Raw genomic sequence first — 21,625 nt, forward strand, 5'->3', positions numbered from 1 at the left:
TATATTAAAATAATTTATTTTTTAATTTTCAATGTTAGCATGAAAACATAAAAAAAATATATTAAAAAAACATTAATTTAATGTTTTCTCTTATCTAAACACTTTTAAAACACATATAAAAATTAATTACCAAACAACCTCCCAACCTCCCATGAGTACCAAAAAAGGGCTAATGTTAGATTACAAGTAACCTGTAAAACACAAGTCAGAAGAAAAGAAAAGATGTGAACTCCATGAAGCTAGCAGGACAAAATAAAAACAAATAAAAAAGCGGATTAAAAAAATAGAGTTGATTTTTCTTTGAATAAAAAAAATAATTAGAGTTGGTTAATCCTTCTCGAGAGTATTTAAAGACAACTATCTAGTCACTATAATCCTTCTAAAAAATGTTTATAGTTAATTATTCTGTTTCTTTCATTGATTAATCTTCGATCAGCGATTGGCTGTCCTTTCTTCCTACTCTTATTTGTCCTAATCACCACCTCACTATTATTCCCGCTCATTTTATTTCCTTAATTTCAAACTCTCCTACTTGGCGGGTCCATCTCTCCAGTTTAAACTTCCACGCTCCTTCCTTCCCACGTCATCCTCCACAGTAAATATTTTTCACCCCTTTGAAAACACGGCCTGGTCGCACCATTCCACACCTGTTATATACTACTCCTGTCATGTTCAACCTTGCACTACAAAAGTATGCAATTGAGTCCTCCTCGGTCTTCAATTTTCCCAGCCACATTTCCCCTTCCACTCTAACTTTGTCACCCATCCAATTATGCTGAGAGTTTTAAAAATAAAACAGTTCGTTATTAAAATTAAAATTTATTAATAAAATTACAGTCAAGTAATATCTCAAACTTAACTTTTATTTAAATTAACCTATCACTTGAATATTATTTTTCATGATACAACATCTAAATTAATGATTTGTTTCAAATAATAATTTTAAGGTCACAAATTAAATTTAAAATTGATATTTTTAATCTAACTCTTTATAAATCCAATGATATCCTTTTACTCTTTATCTAACTTTTTTAGTAATTTAAACAATTAAAAAAGGTAACACACCGAACAAGAACCACCTTACAATATTATTAAGCTGCGAGAAAAATAAATATATTATATATTTAAATATCATTTAAACTAAATAATCAATTTTTAAAATTAATGAATGTTTAAATAATTGCAAAACTAAATATGAACAAATATACTATATAAATTTAAAGTTTACAATGAAAATACTAGCTGACGTGGTAAGTAGGTTTGCATCTTGCCCTACAATTCTCATGTTTAAATTTGAATAGAGATTTACAAATTCTCATCTTTTAGTTCGGGTGTGAGGATTTCTCAAGTTCAAAAAAAAAAAAAAAAAACTCATTTTATACCTTGATAAAGAAAAAAGATAAGGATTTGATTGCATAATTCTTAAATACAGGTCTAATATGAAAAACATAACATAGTAGAAAGACGAAACATTTCTTCAAACCCTAAAAACCCAGACACGCGCACAAAAAAGATATTTAAAAAAAATTGAAAATACAAAAGCCTAGTTCTCAATCTCTCTCTCTCAATCTCTCTCTTGTGTCTATTATAGAAATCAAATCCAGCTCCTCTCTCTCTTTCTCTTCTGCAACTCTTTGTCTTCAAGTAGAAGAAACAACCCCCCCCTGTTTCTTCTGTACCTTTACCCCCCTCTCTCGACCTTCTTCACTTACTTAAAGTGTCAAATACATTAAAAAAAACCCCACACACAATGTCACCCACTTTTCTTGTAGCAGAAACCATGTGACTTCCCCGAATCAATCTCTCTATTTCCTCTCTCCTCACCCTTCCTCCACCGAGTTAGCTCCCCCTCACGGGCTAACTGAGTCAACTCGATTCAAACCAAGTCCACTGAGCATCTGGTTTTTTCCCCTGTATGGCGTCATCTTCTAGAGCGAGAAGCAGGTCTCCATTCTCGCACCGGAAACCGTCAAGTTCATACTCTTCAGCTTCTTCAACAACCACTTCTTATAATAACAGGCTGATTCCTCGCTCTTGCTCGACTTCCGCTTCTTCATTTTTCGGTTCGAGATCCGTGACGCCAAATCGAGCTCGGTCCGATTCAATGCAGTACGGCGGTCTACGTGGTGGTGGTCATACCCCTATCGGGTTCGGGCCGGAGGAGTTAATTGCTGAACCATTTGATCAACCGAGGAGTGGTGGTGGTGATAGCATTTCGGTTACTATTCGGTTTAGGCCGTTGAGGTAATGGCAGATCTGAGGGTACTAGATCAGATCTTGATTTGGTTTTGTAATTTGAATTTTCCAGGGTTAATTTTTTTGTTTGGGATGTGTTTGGATACAGTGAAAGGGAGTTCCAGAGGGGCGATGAGATAGCATGGTATGCGGATGGGGATAAGATTGTCAGGAACGAGTACAATCCAGCGACTGCTTATGCATTCGGTAATTATTTATTGAATTTGAATTTCATTTTTGTTAATTAACTGAGTTAATGGAAATTTAAAATGTAAATGCGAATTGATTTGTATTGGTAGATAAGGTATTTGGACCACACACTGCATCTCAAGAGGTGTATGAGGTTGCTGCAAAGCCTGTAGTCAAGGCTGCAATGGAAGGTGTTAATGGTATGGTATTATTGATAATTAATTAGCATTGATTGATTTAGTAGTTATGGTTGGTAAGCTGATTAATTAATGTTGATTAATTGAGGTTTTTTCTTTGACAATGCAGGAACTGTTTTTGCGTATGGTGTTACTAGTAGTGGAAAGACGCATACTATGCATGTAAGACTAGTCCTTATCTATAAATTGTATCTTTTGTGCAGTTTTTGTTAGGAGATGCTAAAAAATGTCCAATTATTGTGAAAACTGATTATAATTTCTTGTTGCAAATCAATGGTGATTCCTTTTTTTGATAACTACTCTTTCGCACCCACACCCTGCAATTCCTCTAGATCTTTTCATGTTCGTTATTTGCATAGGCTATAACCATATAAAACGCTCAGAGTAATGCAATGTGATGATCTGTTGAGGAGTTCTACAGAGGAAACCGAAGGTCTTGGTCATTTTGAAGTCCCCCCTTTTGCACGAAATACAATTACTTTGAGCCATATCTATAAATGCATGGTTTCCCCTTTTCTCTTGCTCCCTTATCTATAAATGCATTTGATGCTCAATCGTGTTTCTCTGTCTTGTTACAGTTTGGACTTAGGATAGCATAACTGAAGTATCCAGTGACATGGCAGTTTGATCCTGCTATGTAATTTATCACTAGATTTGATTCTTATGTTATGTTTATTTGGCACATGTATAAACACGTCTATTTATATGTTTTTCTTTTTTATTTCTGCTAACCTTTCTTGTTTCAGTTCCTTATAGTTAACAAATTTATAGCTCTGTTGTTTTTGACTTGTTTCTCATGACAATATGTGCAGGGAGACCAAAATTCACCCGGTATCATACCACTGGCCATAAAGGATGTTTTCAGTATTATCCAAGAGGTAAATGTTCAGAAAATATTTCCCTCAGTATATTCTCTATAATCTGGTTCTTTGCGTATCCCTTGGCTTTTAGCACCCAAGCATGTATTTATGCGTGCTTGATGTGTATGGCTGATATTGACATTACACTTGTATAGTCTGGTGTTAAGGTAACCTAATTCATTTGTTTATTTTTTTTTTTGCCTATATTCTATCCTTTTAATTATCTACTTGTTGATCAAGTATGGGTGACATATGCTTTCTCACTTCAGACTCCAGGAAGAGAGTTCCTGCTACGGGTGTCCTATCTTGAAATTTACAATGAGGTCAGTTTCACTAAACTATCAATTTGAATTATAGCACTTAAATGTACAGATTACAAGTTGAACTAATTGTCATCGTAGTAAAATTTGTCTGATTTATACTTCCACGCATGCTTCTGATATCAGGTGATAAATGACTTGCTTGATCCAACAGGTCAAAATTTGCGTGTTAGAGAAGATGCACAGGTGTTATGCTTTTATGAATGTTCTTTAATACTTCTTATTGAGATCTTTCTTTCCAGGAGAAAATGTATTATTTACTGGATTTCATATATGTTGGTTTATAAATGCTTGTACTATGTTTTCCAGGGCACCTATGTTGAGGGTATAAAGGAAGAAGTCGTTTTGTCTCCCGGGCATGCACTTTCTTTCATTGCTGCTGGAGAAGGTAAATTGTATATGTAAACCCAATTTCATCTTTTCCCGTATGTTTCATGCAATTTTACACCTAAGCTTTTCATTGGTGTTTGATGTTGCCAGAGCATCGCCATGTTGGTTCAAATAATTTTAATCTGTTCAGCAGCCGAAGTCACACCATATTTACTCTGGTAAATGGTCTATGCAGATGATATTTATCATTATAAAACAATAGTTAACATTCCATTCATACATTTTTGTGGAGTAGATATAATAAAGTATTGTTCAGAAGTAGCTAAATCTTACTCTTCGCCATCTCAATTATTGCATCATCTATGTCAAGTTCTTTCCATTCTCTGTTGTTTTTTGTTTGATAAAGTCTAACCATATTTACTGTAAATGATGTACCCTCTTTCACTTATGAATTGTTTCCTTTCTTATTATTCACTGATATGCCTATGCATTTGCAGATGATTGAAAGTAGTGATCATGGTGATGAATATGATGGAGTGATTTTCTCTCAACTTGTATGTTGCATTGAATTGTCATTGTCAGAAAAGAAAAGAAAATACTTGTTTTTCTTAGCTGCATGGCTCATGCTATTCTATTGTATTTCTCTTTTGGTAGAATCTGATTGATCTAGCTGGATCTGAGAGTTCAAAAACTGAAACAACTGGACTAAGGAGAAAGGAAGGATCTTACATAAACAAAAGCCTTCTAACTCTTGGAACTGTATGTACCTGTAACTTTATATGCAATCATCTACCATTTTATTTTATTTTATTCATATTTCTATTGATCACAAACTGCTCCTGCAAATTATTCAAAGCCTTCAGATACATGTAATAACTGAATAACCGGTGGGTGATTATCTGATGATTTATAAGACCAACTTGAGGATAGTGAAAAGTGGTTTGAGACTTGGTGAAGTTTTATCTCAAACACCAGTCAATGAATAAACTCATTGAGCTCCTTGGTGCGTGTGCCGAGTCTGAGTGCATGTTGAAGTGTATATGCCTATTTCATTTTGATGTCTGTGATTGACCATGTGGTTCCAATGTAAAGGTTATTGGAAAACTGAGTGAAGGAAGAGCATCTCATGTTCCATATCGAGATTCCAAACTTACTCGCCTTTTGCAGTCCTCGTTGAGTGGGCATGGGCATGTTTCGGTGAGTTTAAGATATAAATTTTTCATGCTATTTTATGGGCAACATCTGAAACTTTACTTTGTTGTTGAGGATCATGTAATTCACCTGCACATACAAGTTTACTAAATGATCAATTGTGCTGCTGCATAGTGAACTGTCTTGGCCCTTATTAATTATTATCTTCCAGAAATGTTTACTTTTCACGTTCTCATTCCCTTTGTGACTTTTTTACTGGGAAGTAAAAACCCTACAAGAGACTGACTGTACATATTCAATTAGTCTTCCCGAGCCAAATTTCAATGCCAGCTAATATATTCTCTCTTGGTTAAACTGCTCCTCAGCTTATTTGTACCGTCACTCCTGCATCCAGTAACATGGAAGAAACTCATAATACATTGAAGTTTGCTAGCAGGGCAAAGCGGGTTGAAATCTATGCCTCACGCAATAAGGTGCAGTATGCACTTAGCTTGTGATATGGTTTTTCAACAACATAGATTAATTAAATCTAAAAGCTGACTTTAACCTGATTTTGGAAATAACTCAACTTTCAGATAATTGATGAGAAATCTTTGATCAAGAAGTATCAAAAAGAAATCTCAATCCTCAAAGAAGAACTTGATCAGTTAAGGCAGGGGATGCTTGTTGGTGTCAGTCATGAAGAGATTCTGAGCTTAAGGCAAAAGGTTTTAAAATTATCTTGTTTTCTTCTTTTGAATATTGTTGTGCTGTTTTTTTTTTTTTTTTTTTTTTTTACCTTTGACAAATCTTTCTTTTGTATTTCTTTGTACAGTTGGAGGAAGGTCAAGTGAAGATGCAGTCAAGATTGGAGGAGGAAGAAGAAGCCAAGGCTGCTCTCATGAGTAGGATCCAAAGGCTAACCAAACTCATACTTGTCTCTACAAAGAATACGATTCCTGGATTGCCTGATGTTCCAGGTCATCAGAGGAGTCATTCGGATGATGTGAGCGCCCCCCCCCCCCCCCCCAAACACACACGTGTTTTGTAAATTTTGCTATTGCCTAATTTCTAACTGGTGCTGAAACTTGAAGATTTAAATATGAATGAGTTAAATTGCAATTGCTGTGGTTTGAGCTAAAAACATTCTATTGGTTTTGGGGTTATTCCCCTGTTATTCTGTAAATGCTCAACTTCTCAAAGAAGCTGCAAATTATTTTTCTATTCTTCACAACTGATTGTCAGTTAGTTTTGTTACTCTTGCAATGGTTTCTGCCCATATCATCTACCCTTTATTTACTTGCATGATTTTTCTTTCTCGCTGCTTTCTTTTCTTAGATCTTAGTTTTCCATTTGGAAGACTGAATTGTGATATTTAAGTTGCATTTCCTTTTTCTGTCAGAAATTGGATGTTTTGCGAGACGGTGCTTCACTTGCAGAAAATGAGAATCAGAAGGACTCTCCATCTACTACTTCTTTGATTGCATCAGATCTAACTAGTGAATTTAAACATAGAAGATCTTCCAGCAAGTGGAATGAAGAACTCTCACCAGCTAGCAGTGCGGTTACAGAAACGACTCAAGCAGGCAACCTTATGAATGCTTCAAAACTGGCACCAGTAAGTTTTGCTGGTTTCTTTTTGTTGCTCACTCGTATTTAATTCCAAGCAAATTTCCCCTTCCAGAGAATCCAAAGTTCACTGCTCTCTCTTCTTCTCATATTGAGCACTCTGGTTTTGGTTTCATCAGATTCCTTTTCATTTGCTTCCACTACCTACCATTATTGAATCAGGAAAACCCAAATCCTGTTTCCACTGAAGTCTAGCACACTCATACCACAAATGTCATGTCATTTTAATATATTTGTGTCTCATATGTTCTGGCGGTAATTTTTCCTTAGGGTGACCAGCCCAAAACTTTTCATTTATTTTTGGTCACTGGTTTTTTTGAAGAAATTGTTAAACTGACATCTTTTTTGGGTATTTTTAGGGTGGGATGACCCAAGACCAGATGGACCTTCTTGTGGAGCAGGTTAAAATGCTTGCTGGAGAGATTGCATTCAGCACCAGTACCCTGAAGCGCCTGGTAGAGCAGTCTGTAAATGATCCTGATAGCTCGAAAATTCAGGTATACCTCTCTTTTCTTGCAAAATTATATGTGTGCTTGTGTTTAAAATTTAAGTTCAAAATGAGATGCAAAGCTTTGATCATGCTTGAGCCAGCATTTTGAATAGATTACTGGTCTCTCAGTTGAGCTTGAGCCAATTTGAGTTCATGTGGTTGAAATGATTTTAGATTTTATTGAACTCTGAGTATGCATTTGATGCTTATCACATGCTCCATTGGTTCATGTTTCTTCTTTTGCATATTATAGAATTTAGTAGCTAGCGTAGACACCCTTTTCCTATGCTTCCTTTTTTCAGTAAGAGTGCTCAGTTGTTAATATTATTTAACAGATTAGGAAACAGAAATTTCCCATTTTTCAATGCCATATTTTTAATTATCGAACATATAAAATGTGGCAGTAATATACAACCGAGTATCCATAATTTTCTCTAAAGCTCTGATGAAGACAAGTGTATAATTTTGCCAACCACAGATCCAGAACTTGGAACGAGAGATCATGGAAAAGAAGAGGCAAATGGGAGTCTTGGAACAACGTATTATCGAGAGCGGTGAGGCTTCAATTGCCAATGCCTCATTGGTTGATATGCAGCAGGTATTTTCACTTTCTTCCACATTTCCATTTTTCTTCCTCTCATATCCTGTCATTTCTTTATTCTTTTTCCAGATAATAGTAGCTTAATTATTTCAATTTCATTTGGGTGGCTACAGACAGTAATGAGATTGATGACCCAATGTAATGAGAAGGCTTTTGAGCTGGAGGTGAGCACTGCATATCATGATATTACTGAAATTCTTATCAGGGCTTGTCTGTTCACTTATTGTTCTAGTGTCACATTAAAACACAATGGAGGCAGGCACTTGTATATCAATGGTGAACTATAATGGCCTTGGCAAGTATCCCATTAAGATCTCTAATGATAACTGCCGAGGAGATAAATCCAGCTCCATAATCTCTTTCTTAGAATCTCGCAGCTTCAGAATCTGCATCATAATGGTTTTTTCTTTTTCCTTCTCTTTTTTCTGCGAGAGAGGTAAATCCTTTCATAATAAAACTCCCATATGATTTTAGTCTTAAGACTATTAAATATCCCAGGAAACCAGGCCATGAAGTCTGCCATCTGTCATCTTGGTTTCAGTGGTCTCTAGTAGTTGGAATGGTGGATGAATTTGCATAGATTATAAATTTCCTGCCCACTACAAATGAGATGATTTTGACTTTTTTGCAGATAAAATCAGCTGACAACCGCATCCTCCAAGAACAGCTTCAGAATAAGGTTTAACCACCATTCTCCATCCTATTTGTCCTCTTAATTGATTGTTTTTATTCCTTTCCTTCTGCCATTTTATTTGATGCTCAGCACTTCCTTGGTCCTATTCATCAGCCTGGAATGCTATTGTTTCTTTCTTGTTCCCTGCTTTGCTTATGTTTCAAGCTGTTGTTTCTACATATGGTTATTATTGGCAGTGCTCTGAAAACAAAGAATTGCAAGAAAAGGTAACTCTCCTGGAGCAGCGGTTTGCTTCACTCTGTGGTGACAAAGCACCATTAAGCTCCGAACACAATGCATCTGAAGAATATGTGGATGAATTGAAAAGGAAAGTTCAGTCCCAGGTGATTGCTACTATGCTAAAATTTACCGAGTTTTGATGCGCTTATTAAAAATATCTCCATTTTGGGATGTAGTCATTGTTTTTATTTCTAATTGAACTAAGGGTATTGGTTTAAACTTCTCGTATGAAACAATAGGCATTATTACTGCTGTACATTGTCAAATATAAGCAAAATGTTGATCTGAGTAGTTCTAAAATATAACAAAGGAATTCCAAGTTTTTTCTTATAGCTATCAACATGTTTTTGTTTTTATCTAACAGGAGATTGAGAATGAAAAGCTAAAGATCGAACAGGTCCAGCTTTCCGAGGAGAATAGTGGATTACGGGTCCAAAATCAGAAATTGTCTGAAGAAGCTTCTTATGCAAAGGAACTAGCCTCTGCTGCTGCAGTTGAGCTGAAGAATTTAGCTGGTGAAGTGACCAAGCTCTCATTACAGAATGCAAAATTGGAACAAGAATTGCTGGCTGCCCGAGAATCCGTGCATTCTAGAGGTGCTGGCATGCAAACAATTAATGGAGTTAACCGCAAGTACTATGATGCCACAAGACCAGGGAGGAAGGGGCGGTTCTCTGGCAGAGGAAATGAGATTTCAGGAATGAATTCTGATGACTTCGAGTTGTGGAATCTGGATCTAGATGATTTAAAAATGGAACTTCAGGCAAGAAAACAGCGCGAATCAGCACTTGAGGCATCCTTGGCTGAAAAGGAATTCATAGAAGATGAATACAGGAAAAGGTGTGAAGAGGCCAAGAAAAGGGAGGAGGCTCTGGAAAATGACTTAGCAAATATGTGGGTGCTTGTTGCTAAGTTAAAGAAAGATGGGAGTGCTATCCCTGGGATGAATGCTGATGAAAGGCATGGTGATGGTATAGATCATACTAGGGATCCCGAAATGAATGGGGTCGAAGTTGATCAAAATAATGCTGTAAAAGAGAGACAAGATTTGGATGCATCACAGCAAGTTGATGGAACTCCTAAGGAAGAGCCCCTAGTTGTTCGGTTGAAGGTAAACCTTAATTATTTGAACCTTTTTTCTTTTTTTTTTTTGTTTCTTACTTCGCTTTGTTGTACCTATCTGCTGCAATCATTCTTCATTCCCTTCAACTGAACTTAAGGGGTTCATTTGACAAACATCTGTAGTTGTTTGTACCTTCTCCTGTTCCTGAATCTAGATTGTATTTTTCTGCTTGCAGGCTCGGATGCAAGAGATGAAGGAAAAAGAGCTCAAATACCTGGGAAATGGAGATGCCAATTCCCATGTGTGCAAAGTATGTTTTGAATCACCAACAGCAGCAATTCTTCTCCCCTGTCGACATTTTTGTTGTAAGTCCGTTAGTTGCTTTCATTTGAACTGTGCCTATCCTTTCTGCACGTCATGTCTAATCATGACTACTGCTGGTTTATGCTTTGCAGTGTGTAAATCTTGTTCGCTTGCTTGTTCTGAGTGCCCGATTTGTCGCACAAAGATTGCAGATAGGCTCTTTGCATTCACTTGACGTCGTGCTTTTACCCTCAAATAAAGGTCATCTATACTAGCTCTGCTCATTTTTTCTAATTCGCTGATAGGTCAACCTTTTGGACAAATTTAGGTTCCTTAATGCCTTGTCATATTACTAGACAGGTAGATAAGAACCGTACACGTGTACATAGTTTAGAAGGAAAATTGAACTATCAAAATAAACTAGAGGTTAGCCTGCAGACACAAAGGCAATCGCTCTCACATGGAATGGATCTTCTGATCCCGTGTCCATGGACTCACGGACTCACGAGTCCGACTCAAGCAATAAAAAATCTCTATAGCAATCTGGAAGGAAAAAGGAACTTTTTCCCATCCCAAATTGCTGTCTCATTTATGTGAAAATTAGAGTCTTCCATCAGAAGATAAACTGACATGCTCTTGCCCCCCACCGGGGGCACTTCAATAATTGCAGGGCTTTGCCGATGTTTTCCTGTTCGCTACATTCACTGGAACAGTGGTGCGATTCTTTTATTAGTTTACTGTATGTAATTGTCAAAAAGGTATATCAATATATTGTTTCTGCACTCTCTCCCTTTGGGGCTGTAAAATAAGATTAATCAAAGGTAAACAAAGAATCAGTACATTCCAAAGTATCAAATTTAGGATGTTGCCTGGTTTTTGAACTTGCAGCAGAATGTTGTGATTTATATCACCATGTATAGAAACAACGTATGCTTCCATGAGAAGTGTTTTTCCCCAGGTATCTGAGCAACGCTGGTTAATCGGCTCCCTGTGTATCTTTATTCTCCTTTTCATTTCCGAGAATCTTGATAATACATGCTAATTAACGTGCTGAGCAATCCAAACAGCATTCATTCATTTTGCTTGCTTCTTTGGACTCGTTAAATCCATCAGGCAAAGCCAGGCTGGGGACCCAGAAGTCTATAACTTCTGGTAAAAAAAGAACTCCCGTATCTTTTAAGCTCTTGATCCAGCAATGGCAAAAAATGGCCTCAAGTTTACATCAAATTGGGCAATGTCAGAGAAAAGAGTGTAGATGAGTCTTACAAAATTTAACACTCAAAATTACAAGAGGCCTCTCTTTATAAATAGGGTGCATTCCAACCCTTACTGAAACTACTATTGCTAGTGAATGAAGGATCAAGAAAATCATCCACGCGCCACCCTGGCACTACCGTCTCTAAATACTCAGATATGCTACTTATTGAAATTGAACCATCGCCACTAACATGATTATCGCCATAACTATATGCTGTTGGTGGCGATGCTGTCGCTACTGAAGGAGAGCTGAAGATTTCATTGGAAGCTGAAATCGGTTTCTTCAGGTAGTGCTGATGGTTTCTATTGCTAGTGGTGTTAATGTTTGCATCGCTGTTACTAGTGGAGGATGATGTTGCGTATAGAGAAGGGCCACAGAGCTTTACACCCGTGAGAAGAAACCTATTGTGTTTCTGGGTATGTTCATTAACTTTGTGAATCGGAACGTCACATTCTCTGCATAGAATTGCTCTATCCTCTTGACAAAACAGAACGGCTCTCCTCTCCTGAAGAAAAACAACAACAAATAACATCAACATTTTGACCACCATAACCATAGCAAGAGAAAAGTAAGAGAAGTATCTATCTGCTAGTACCTGACAGATATCACAAAGAGGGGATTCTTTGAAGGAAGGATGGACTAAAGAGAACCTTGAGTGTTTGCTTGCTAGCGTGTTTGCATGGTGAACTCTGTGATCACATCCATCACAAAGAGCAGCTTCATCTGCACAACAAAAAACTGTGGCCTCTATCTTGTCACACGCATCACACCGGATCTTCATTGTCATCTTATTACGCTCCCTCTAATATTCTTGGTTAGGGTTTGATATGAAGATTAGAGATTGTGATATTGGAAATTGACCTGTGACGGTGAATAAAAGGACACTGACAAAGCTGTTATGGGAGTATGGGCAATGGGGGGTGTAAATGGATAAACAGCTAACTAAGCTCAGGGATCTTGAACGTTTGTCTGACTTTTTTAGAGAAAGCTCTGGATAGATGCCATGCAGTTTTCCTTAAAGAAGAGAGCAAGTTGGCTTTTGGGCTATGAAGTTATTGCAAAGCAACCTAAAGCTTCACTCTCTTTCTCAGTACTGTCTGAAGTTGAAGGAATGGCAACCGATTTGCAGTTATCTTCCTATTTATCGACCCAGGCTTCTCTTCATATTAATTTAGTGGGGTGGTATATATTAATTTACAGCAACAGGGAGGGAGGGGGATGGTGCAGCAGAGTCAGCTCATGAGAGACCAGAGCTGGCTGCTCAACTTGCGTTTTCAATACTTTATTTGATTTGATTTCGACACTTTTTTTTAATGAAAAAATAACTTCGTCCTGATTAATTTGACATTTAACTTCGCAGTCTGCTTCCCATTGAATTCCTTGTATTTTTATTTTTATTTGACGAACTGTACAAGAAATAGAAATGTTATTTTTCACTTCCAATCTCTCTCAATGCTACCGTGCCCTTAACGACATAAGATCCTGTTTGTCTTTGACTGTACTTTTTTTTTAAAAAAATTATTATTTTTTATATTATTATATTATTACTAGTATTAAAAATATTTTTTATAACAAAATAATTATTTTAATACAAGTAAGAAATACTTTATAAAACAACCGACATTATAATTTCAGAAGTGTCATCTTCAATGCCCACACCACCAGCTAGGCTGCATAAACCATCAAGGAAATTTCATCACTGCCTGATAAAATGAAAGGCAAAGAATTAAAGAGAGAAAAAACAAATAATGGTTTTATTGATTGACTTTTTAATCTTATGTTTTTGCAGTGTTTCTCACTCCTACTACGTACATCCATCTCCTATTGGCAATTTGTTTCACCTTGGATCCAGCTAAGTTGCATTGAAATTATTGTTAACCAGACAAAATGTCAATGATGATGGAAAGAAAGTGGAAGAAGCAAAATATAGGGCAAAACCATAGCAAAATGAAAGAAATCCAAATGGTTGAATCTATCAAGATTGGCTTCAAATCCTCGAAAACGCAGAAACACCTTAAACAGATTGTCTTTAACGGAGAAGGAATCAATACATTGCTGGTGAAAAAACTGGAAACCTCAAGAGAGGCGATTTTCACCATCCTCTTCTTGAGAGTCAAGCCAACCCAATCCTCGATTCAAATCTAGCACATCTACACACACCCATAAAGGCAAAAATTGTACTAGAGTGACTCTGAACAACGTTTTTTGTAAGAAAAAGAATCACGTTACGACTTCCAAAACAATTGGTGCCACTCATTGGCCTCCATTGATGACAAAAAGTCATGCTTACCGTGTAAGATAATTAACAAATTCATCTATATACTATGAATTATCAATGTTAAGTTTTGCTTATCAGAGAAAAGGTTGTCCCTCTTTTCTTCTTTTCATACGTAGGGTTCACTTAAGCCCTTAGATTATTTGTGCAATCCATGATGAACTCGCGCGGATTACCTACAAGCTCCGTTCTTTAATGGGAGTATGCGGTCATTGCTTGCATCATGACTGTTTTTATCTTGATAGTAACCTAAGTCTTCGCTTCAAATGTAAGTAATCCACAGCATGATTAGAAGATTTGCAGTAGTAAAAAAGAAACTCAATCCTTTTAATCATGAGGTATACCCTTATTCCTCTTTCTAACAGGATCATTCATTGACCAGATGCACGTTCTAATGAAACGGGAACCAAAGAACATATCGATACAGTGTGACACTTGCCAGTTGAGGGAACCGGCAACACTAGAGGACAGATATCACTTTTGCTCAGGGGCTATAGATGATCTTTTGAGAATCTTTGAACAACAAATAAATATATATAGATATTGCAAGTGGAGGTCTTGAAAGGGTATGTATGGAGATTAGGAAGGAACAGTACAATTTTAATTATTGTATGCCTAGGGCTAGGGGTTCCACTACTTCTCACATGGAGATGACTTTTGCAGTCCTATAAACAAATGGTCATGGCTCCTTACGAAAAGATCTACAACAATCATGTTGAATATAATGAAAGCAGATATTTCTAGTGATTATAAAAAATAAAAATTTCTCACATTTTTATTGATAAAAATTTTATGTTATATATAAAGTAATTAAAAATATAATTTAGAAAATCCATAAATGATAAAGTGAAGTCTATATTACGGTTACAATATATAGCTATATAATTTAAGTTTAGAATCACCTCTTGAATACATAATTAGTGACATAATATTTTCATGTTTTTAGATTAGACATGCTCTGTTTTGATTTGAGTAGAATTGACACATGTTTCCTTTACATATCTTCGCAAGATTAAGCTTTCATCAGCAACACCAATCTTGTTATGAAGCAATGTTGTACATTATTTAGACAACGGTTTGGTTAACAGATTAGCTAATTGGTCATTAGTGTGGACATGTTTTACTTGGAGATTGCCTTTCTATATCAAGTCACGCACTAAATAAAGGTCAACTTGAAGGTGCTTCATGCACGAGTGATTGACTGGATTGAAGCTGAGATATGTAGCGTCAAGGTTGTTATAGAGGAGATGGGGGGATTCTGGCACTGAGAATGTAAGATCCTTTAAAAGCGTGGACAACCACATTGTCTCTAAGACAGCAGTAGCAAGTGCCTTATATTTTGCCTCTGTTGTGGATTGAGCAACTGCTCTTTGTTTCTTAGAGCTTCAATAAATAGGATTGCAACCTAAAAAACTAATATATGTAGAGGTGGACGTACGATCATCCATATTGCTAGCCCAATCGACATCTAAGTATATCTTTAACACTGGATGGCCAGATTTTTGAAGCTAAATTCCATGAAGGCGTTTGATAACTGTCATATGAGTGGTAGTGGGCTTGTGCATAAATTGAGAAAGCTTGTTGACTACAAAGGAGATGTCAGGTCGTGTCAATGAGAGGTATTGAAGACATAATAATGCTGCGAAATTCTGAACTATTTATAGCAATAGAGCTGTCAACCAACTAAAGAGATTGAGTTGTTGAGAGAGGAGTAGAGACATCCTTAGCACCATTTATAGAAGTGTTGGTTAACAGTTCTCAAACATATTTATGTTAGGAGAGGAATAAACCAGTGTGAGTAGGAATCACCTCAATCCCCAAGAAAAAATAAAAAGGACCCATATCCTTGAGACAGAACATATCACCCAGTTGCTGAATAATCTGGGCCACATTGAGAGTATTATTTCCAGTAATAACAAGATCATCAAATACATTAGAAGATAACATAAATTTGATCCTTGGCTGTAAATAAAAAGAGAAGAATCAACCTTAGAATTATGAAAACCCAACTAGAGAATGGCAATTTTTAGTGCTGTGTACTAAGCCCGTGGAGCTTGTTTAAGACCATAAATCACCTTTTTTAACCTGCAAACATGGTCAAGTTTAGAAAAATCCTTGAACCTTGGTAGTTGCACCATAAAAACAGTCTCAGTCAATTCGTCATTTAGAAAAGCATTGTTAACATCCAGTTGCTGCAAATTCCACTCATTCATTATTGCAAGTGATAATATTGTTTTAATGGTGGTTGTTTTAACTTCAGGCTTGAAAGTTTCTTTGTAATCAATGCTAGGATGTTGATTATAACCCTTAGCAACTAAACGAGCCTTAAATCTTTCTACTGAACCATCAACTTTCTTTTTTACCCAGAATACTCATTTACATCCTACGAGGTTGCAATGTGAAGGTGGTAAAATGAGATCTCAAGTCCCACATTTCATTAGAGTAGTAAGCTCATTAGATATAGCTTTACGCTAATGATGATGAGAAATGGCTTGGCTTATTCTCGTTGGTTCTAGGATTGGAGGAAGGGGATGCTTGGATACTCATACCTATTTGGGTTTGAAAATTCTGTTTATTAATCTGATGGTGATGTTGTGACTGCGTTAGGTTAGATATGTGAAGTTGGAATTTTAGAGATGAGAATCAGGACCTAAATGTGTATTAGTAGGGTATGATGATGATAAAGATAATGAAGAACCAGTTCGATTTGGAGCTGGAAGGGGATGATGGGATTGTGGTTTGGCAACAAACCAGGAAGTAAAGAGACAGAGGGTCCAAAATTACCTGAGGAGGGCATAACAATGGTAAACAAACCTTTCTAAGAAGGCAATGAGGTGAGTGCTCTGGACAGCATTGATGGAGGCACTGTAGTCAGCTGGGCATAAAAAAGAGGCAAAAAATTATGAGTTTCCCAATTTGGCTGTGGTGACATTGAGGATACAAGGTGGGAAGGGTTGATGTATTGGTGATGTTCATCAAACAGCATGTGATGAGAGAGAAATAATTTTTTTTTTTTGAGGGTCAAAGCACTGATATGCATTCTGAGTTTTGGAATAACCGAGAAAAAGACAAGCTTTGGATTTTGGTTGTATTTTATTAGAGTTATAGGGTCGTGTTAGGGGATAACAAATGCAACCAAATGTTTTTGATTTTAAGTAGTTTGATGGTTGACCAAAAAGAGCTTCAAAAGGGGATTTGCCCTAAAGAAGAGGGGTGGGTTGTCTGTTTATGAGATAAGATGCTGTTTGAAAAGTATAGAGCCAACATGAAAAATCAAGGTGTGCATTATGAAAAAGCGTATGGCGGTTTCAATAAGATGATGGTGATTTTCAGAGACACCATTTTGTTGAGGTGTGTATGGAGCAGTGGTGTAGTGAGTTATGCTATGATGTAAAAGATATGATTTTAAAGATATGAACTCACCACTATTGTCGAAGTTTAGTGTTTTGATGGATTCTTGAAAATGAGTTTCAACAAACTTTTTGAAATGTGGAAAAATAATAGAAACACCAGATTTTATGCCCATTGGATGTGACCATATATATTTTGTGTAATGATCAACAAAAACAAGATAATATTTTGATCCATCAATATCAGTAGAATTTGCAAGACCCCATATATCTGTGTAAATTAATTTATGGGGCTCGTGGCTTTGAAGATTATTTGCATGAAAAGGTTATTGATGGGCTTTATTAATAGAACACGAATGGCATAATGAAGACTACTTGTTGGTTGATGAAGTAGGGAGAGAAAAATTCTTAACAAGATGATAGACAATTTTAAAAGTAGGATGCCTAAGATGTTTGTTCCATCCATCAATAGAAGTCTGTTCATGCATATTAGCAACCATTTTGGACGCCGTCATTGAGGTGGGGAAGGCGTAGATGTCATTTGTTACATGCTCCTTTTAGTACGTCCTCGTGATCTTGTCCTTCACAAGAAAATAAAAAGGGTGAAATTCAACAAAGATATTTTTTTTGGTGAGATAATGAACAAAAATTAAATTTTAATAGAGATTGGGAACATAAAAAGTATCACGCAATGTAAAAGTACGATGAGGTGAATGTAAAACCAAAGAGTCAATGTGTGAAACTAGCAAATGTGAACCATCACCGAGAATGACTTTGTCAGTCCGTTCATATTTATAATAAATAGATAAATTAGAAATATCACCTGTGATATTATGAAAGGTATAAAGATAATGAAGAACCAGTTCGATTTGAAGTTGGAAGGGGATGATGGGCAGTTTTATCAAGCAAATGTGATATTATGAAAGGCAGTTTTATCAAGCAACCAAGTTTTATCCTTTCCAATAGAAGTGGTAGCACAATTGGTAGAGGCATTCTGCGAGTGGTATTGAGGATAAAACTTATCAGTATAGCCCAACTGGTCACAAATTTGGCATTTAGGCTGGGAATACTGATTGAAATTATTTGGCCTGCTAAAATAGTTGTTGGATCGATATCCATCGCATTGAGACCTGAGTTATAACTTTAATGTCCACGTGTATTATAATAGTTGTAGGAGGACCAAGATTTATTCCCCTTTTGAGCATATTTCATCTTTATGAAATTGGCAGAGGTAACCAATTGCTACATTGCAGTTTCTAGGTGCCTCAAATATGCTTCATGTCCAACCACAAGATCATGCAACTCTTCAAAGGTTGATGATGATTCTCTGGTTCGAATCGGTGCTACAATCTCCCAAAAGTCTGGACCTAAACCATTTAACACATAAAAGGTTAGGTCATCATCTGAAATTGAATGATCAATAATGGCTATTTCATCACCCAAGACCTTCACAATATGAAGATGTTCTGGAATTGACCGATTTCCACGTTGGATGAAGGTGAGTTCTTCCTTTAACTGCATAGCACGAGTTCTTGATCTGCTAGCATAGAGGTTTTTTTAGTTTTTTCCAAGCTTTATGGAAGGTTTTTGCTGCAGCAATGAGTGGGGTAATTGAAGGAGATGTGGAAGCTGAAATAGCACTCAGGATAAGCTTATCCTGTCAGACCTAGTAGGTCTTGTGCGGCTCATCAACTGCTATACACGCAGATATGGGACATATAATAGTGCCTTCGATATAATCGAGTAAATCATAACTAATAAGAAGAGCTTCAAATTATGCACACCATGAAATGAAGGTGGAGGGAGTAAGCTTTTCATTGATTTGAGCGGTACTGTTGAGGGAAATTAATGATTTATCTGTTACAGAAGGAGGTTGGGTGTTGAGATTAAAATTTGAATTTTGATAAGAGGAAGAGCTCATGGTGGCGATTTGAATCTGTAACTCGTTAGAGATTGGGTGCTCTAATACCATATAACAAAAGCAAATATCTCTTGTGATTGCAATGAATAAAATCTCTCACACTTCTAAACTTCTGTGTTATATACAAGGTAATTGAGAGTGTAATTTAGAAAACCTGTAAATGATAAAATTAAGTCTGTGCTACCATTATAATATATAACTATATAATTTAAGCTTAAAATCAGCTTTTAAAAATAGAATTAATGAGAGAATATGTTCTATAATTTACAGATTTGGTGCTCTGATACCAAATAACGAAAGTAGATATCTCTTGTAATTACAATGAATAAAATTTCCTATATTTTTATTGATAGAAGTTTTATGTTATATACAAAGCAATTGAAAGTGTAATTTAAGAAACTGATAAATGATAAAGCTAAGTCTGTGCTACCGTTATAACAGATAAATATATAATTTAAGCTTAGAATCAGCTTTGAAAAACAGAATTAGTTAAAAAATATTTTATATGATTTTAGGTTAAACATGCGCTATTTTGACTTGAACAGAATTAACTCATGCTTCCTCATCTATTACTTGGAACGCAACAATGGCGCTGGGATGTAGCAGGATCAAGTGTTTAAAACGCTTTAATTTTTGGACGTGGGTGGGTGATTGCAGGGATAAGCTGATAATCGTGATTTAGCTCGATGATTCCCATGTCGAGTTATACGTGTGAAGACTTGATACTTCTCCGGTCAAGTTTTACGCAAATAATTATCTATATTTGACCACGTGGTTATGAGAAATCTCCTCCTCAACTCATGTAACACACACACACACACACACACACACAGATGGGAAAGGATTGATTACCTCTTCGTGGAGTCCTAGGACCCTTTTGTGAATCACGAGGCAAGTCCTGAAGTTTCCATGCAACAGTCGCCCCTTTGACCTGACTTCCAAACAAAACACCGGTTGGCAAGAGATGCACGTTAACATGTATATATCTGAGATTTTGATAATAATTACAGTTTAAGTTTAAAATGCTTTTTATTTAAAAATATATTGAAATAATACTTTTTATTTTTTAAAAATAATTTGTAATATCAACACATCAAAATAATTTAAAAATATAAAAAAATTATTTTTAACAAAAAAAATTCAAAATTTTTAATAACATAATTTCGACCACCGCATTTCAAGTTTGCCGAGTGTTCAACCACTGTGAGGTTGAGAAGCTGAATTGGTTGGCAAGAGATTTCTGTCCAACTATAAATTTCAAAGGGCTCAGCCAATATTAGGTCTCGATCTTAGCCAAAAGGGCCTCGACAAGGGTTTCGGCTTTTGACCAGAAGTGTTTCTGGTCCCCGTTCAATTCTAATTTGCGAGGGTCACGCCAACTCTTTCATTCTGGATGTTATATCAGGTTGATTGATCGGTCACTTTGCCATGAAGTGCCAACGAGTGTTGTTATGGCTCTCTAAATTACACAATTCAAAAATATAAAAAATAGCATTTTAAATAAATAAATTTGTACATCCATGATAAAGGATTTTTATCGCTCTTCAAATAAAAAATAAATAAATTTTAATAAAATACAGTTTAAAATATAATTTTTTTCAATTATTATTAATATAAATATTTCGATTAATTTATATATATTAATTTCATGAATTTTAAAGTTTTAAAACTTAAAACCTAAAACATTATTTTATTATGACACCTTGTTCCAAGAACAAGACCAAGTTCCGAGTCCAAGCCTCCTCTCGTGGACAATATTTAATATTTCTAAATAAGAATGAATAGCGAGCTTGGACTCTCTCCTTCTTTTCTTTGAACTAGTCAAAGTCCGTCGTGTTCCACGGGCCATTGGAAAAATCAAACATGTTATATGTAATGAAATTAAATCTTAATTTGTCTAATAACTAAATTTTAAACTCCTGTGCGAAATAATTAACTATATATATATATATATATATATAATTTCCTTATGATATTATATATTAATAAATAATATTCAATAAATATCTTAAATTAAAAATTATAATATGATATTTCAAGTGGTCTAGATAAAAACAACAATTAACAATTATATTGGAAAAAGTTTTGATTCCAAGTTTTATTTGAAACTCTCTTTTAATTTCATTAAGATATTTTCTTCATTTACATGTATAAAATCTTTTTCTTCACTTGTCAGCTTATTAATTAGGATTTACACTTGCAGGGTAAGAATAATTTCTCCACTTCAGAACTGTTTTGAACCAATATTTTAAAGACATTAATTAAAAGATAACCCATCAGTTTTTAAAATTTAATTGAATATTATGAAAATATACACACAAGCTAGAATTAAAACCTTCAATTTCATGGATAAGAAATTTTTTTATTGAATTTAAACTACAAATTCCTAAACAATAACCTTCTAATTTCAAAATTAAAAATATTATAAAAATTATATAAAACTAAAATCTCCAATTTTATTAATAAAAGACGATTTTTTAAATTAAAATCATAAACTATCTCGACTTAAAATTCCATAGTTCCTAAGAAACAACCTACCAATTTTAAGAGTTTAATTGGA

At 35.5% G+C, this 21,625-nt stretch overlaps 2 protein-coding genes across 2 annotated transcripts; one reads left to right on the top strand and one right to left on the bottom strand.

Moving 5' to 3' along the window:
• Positions 1-1,554: 1,554 nt before the first annotated feature.
• LOC105141907 (kinesin-related protein 11) lies at positions 1,555-11,218 on the top strand. The gene is made up of 25 exons (XM_011049296.1): positions 1,555-2,244; positions 2,345-2,442; positions 2,535-2,624; positions 2,731-2,783; positions 3,434-3,499; positions 3,751-3,804; positions 3,928-3,987; positions 4,111-4,189; positions 4,282-4,349; positions 4,629-4,685; positions 4,786-4,890; positions 5,224-5,328; positions 5,649-5,756; positions 5,859-5,990; positions 6,098-6,268; positions 6,665-6,880; positions 7,251-7,388; positions 7,860-7,979; positions 8,096-8,146; positions 8,614-8,661; positions 8,853-8,999; positions 9,260-10,006; positions 10,194-10,323; positions 10,414-10,522; positions 10,932-11,218. The coding sequence occupies exons 1-24, from the start codon at positions 1,916-1,918 to the stop codon at positions 10,494-10,496; spliced, it is 3,255 nt and encodes a 1,084-aa protein (XP_011047598.1). The 5' UTR covers positions 1,555-1,915; the 3' UTR covers positions 10,497-10,522; positions 10,932-11,218.
• On the bottom strand, positions 10,999-12,720 carry LOC105141899 (B-box zinc finger protein 20-like). The gene is made up of 2 exons (XM_011049286.1): positions 12,115-12,720; positions 10,999-12,024 (listed from the first exon to the last, which is right to left on the bottom strand). The coding sequence occupies exons 1-2, from the start codon at positions 12,304-12,306 to the stop codon at positions 11,563-11,565; spliced, it is 654 nt and encodes a 217-aa protein (XP_011047588.1). The 5' UTR covers positions 12,307-12,720; the 3' UTR covers positions 10,999-11,562.
• Between the last annotated feature and the right edge of the window lie 8,905 nt (positions 12,721-21,625).

Source organism: Populus euphratica, unplaced genomic scaffold (genome assembly GCF_000495115.2).
Source record: "Populus euphratica unplaced genomic scaffold, PopEup_1.0 scaffold3.1, whole genome shotgun sequence".
In the NCBI taxonomy this organism is placed as follows: Eukaryota; Viridiplantae; Streptophyta; class Magnoliopsida; order Malpighiales; family Salicaceae; genus Populus; species Populus euphratica.

Excerpts from the sequence above, each read along its gene's own strand:
- LOC105141907 (XM_011049296.1), top strand. The coding sequence starts at position 1,916 with ATGGCGTCATCTTCTAGAGCGAGAAGCAGGTCTCCATTCTCGCACCGG. Across the intron at positions 2,625-2,730 it reads TGCAATGGAAGGTGTTAATG|GAACTGTTTTTGCGTATGGT; the intron begins GTATGGTATTAT and ends TTGACAATGCAG. Across the intron at positions 7,389-7,859 it reads CTGATAGCTCGAAAATTCAG|ATCCAGAACTTGGAACGAGA; the intron begins GTATACCTCTCT and ends TGCCAACCACAG.
- LOC105141899 (XM_011049286.1), bottom strand. The coding sequence starts at position 12,306 with ATGACAATGAAGATCCGGTGTGATGCGTGTGACAAGATAGAGGCCACA. Across the intron at positions 12,025-12,114 it reads CTCTTTGTGATATCTGTCAG|GAGAGGAGAGCCGTTCTGTT; the intron begins GTACTAGCAGAT and ends GTTTTTCTTCAG.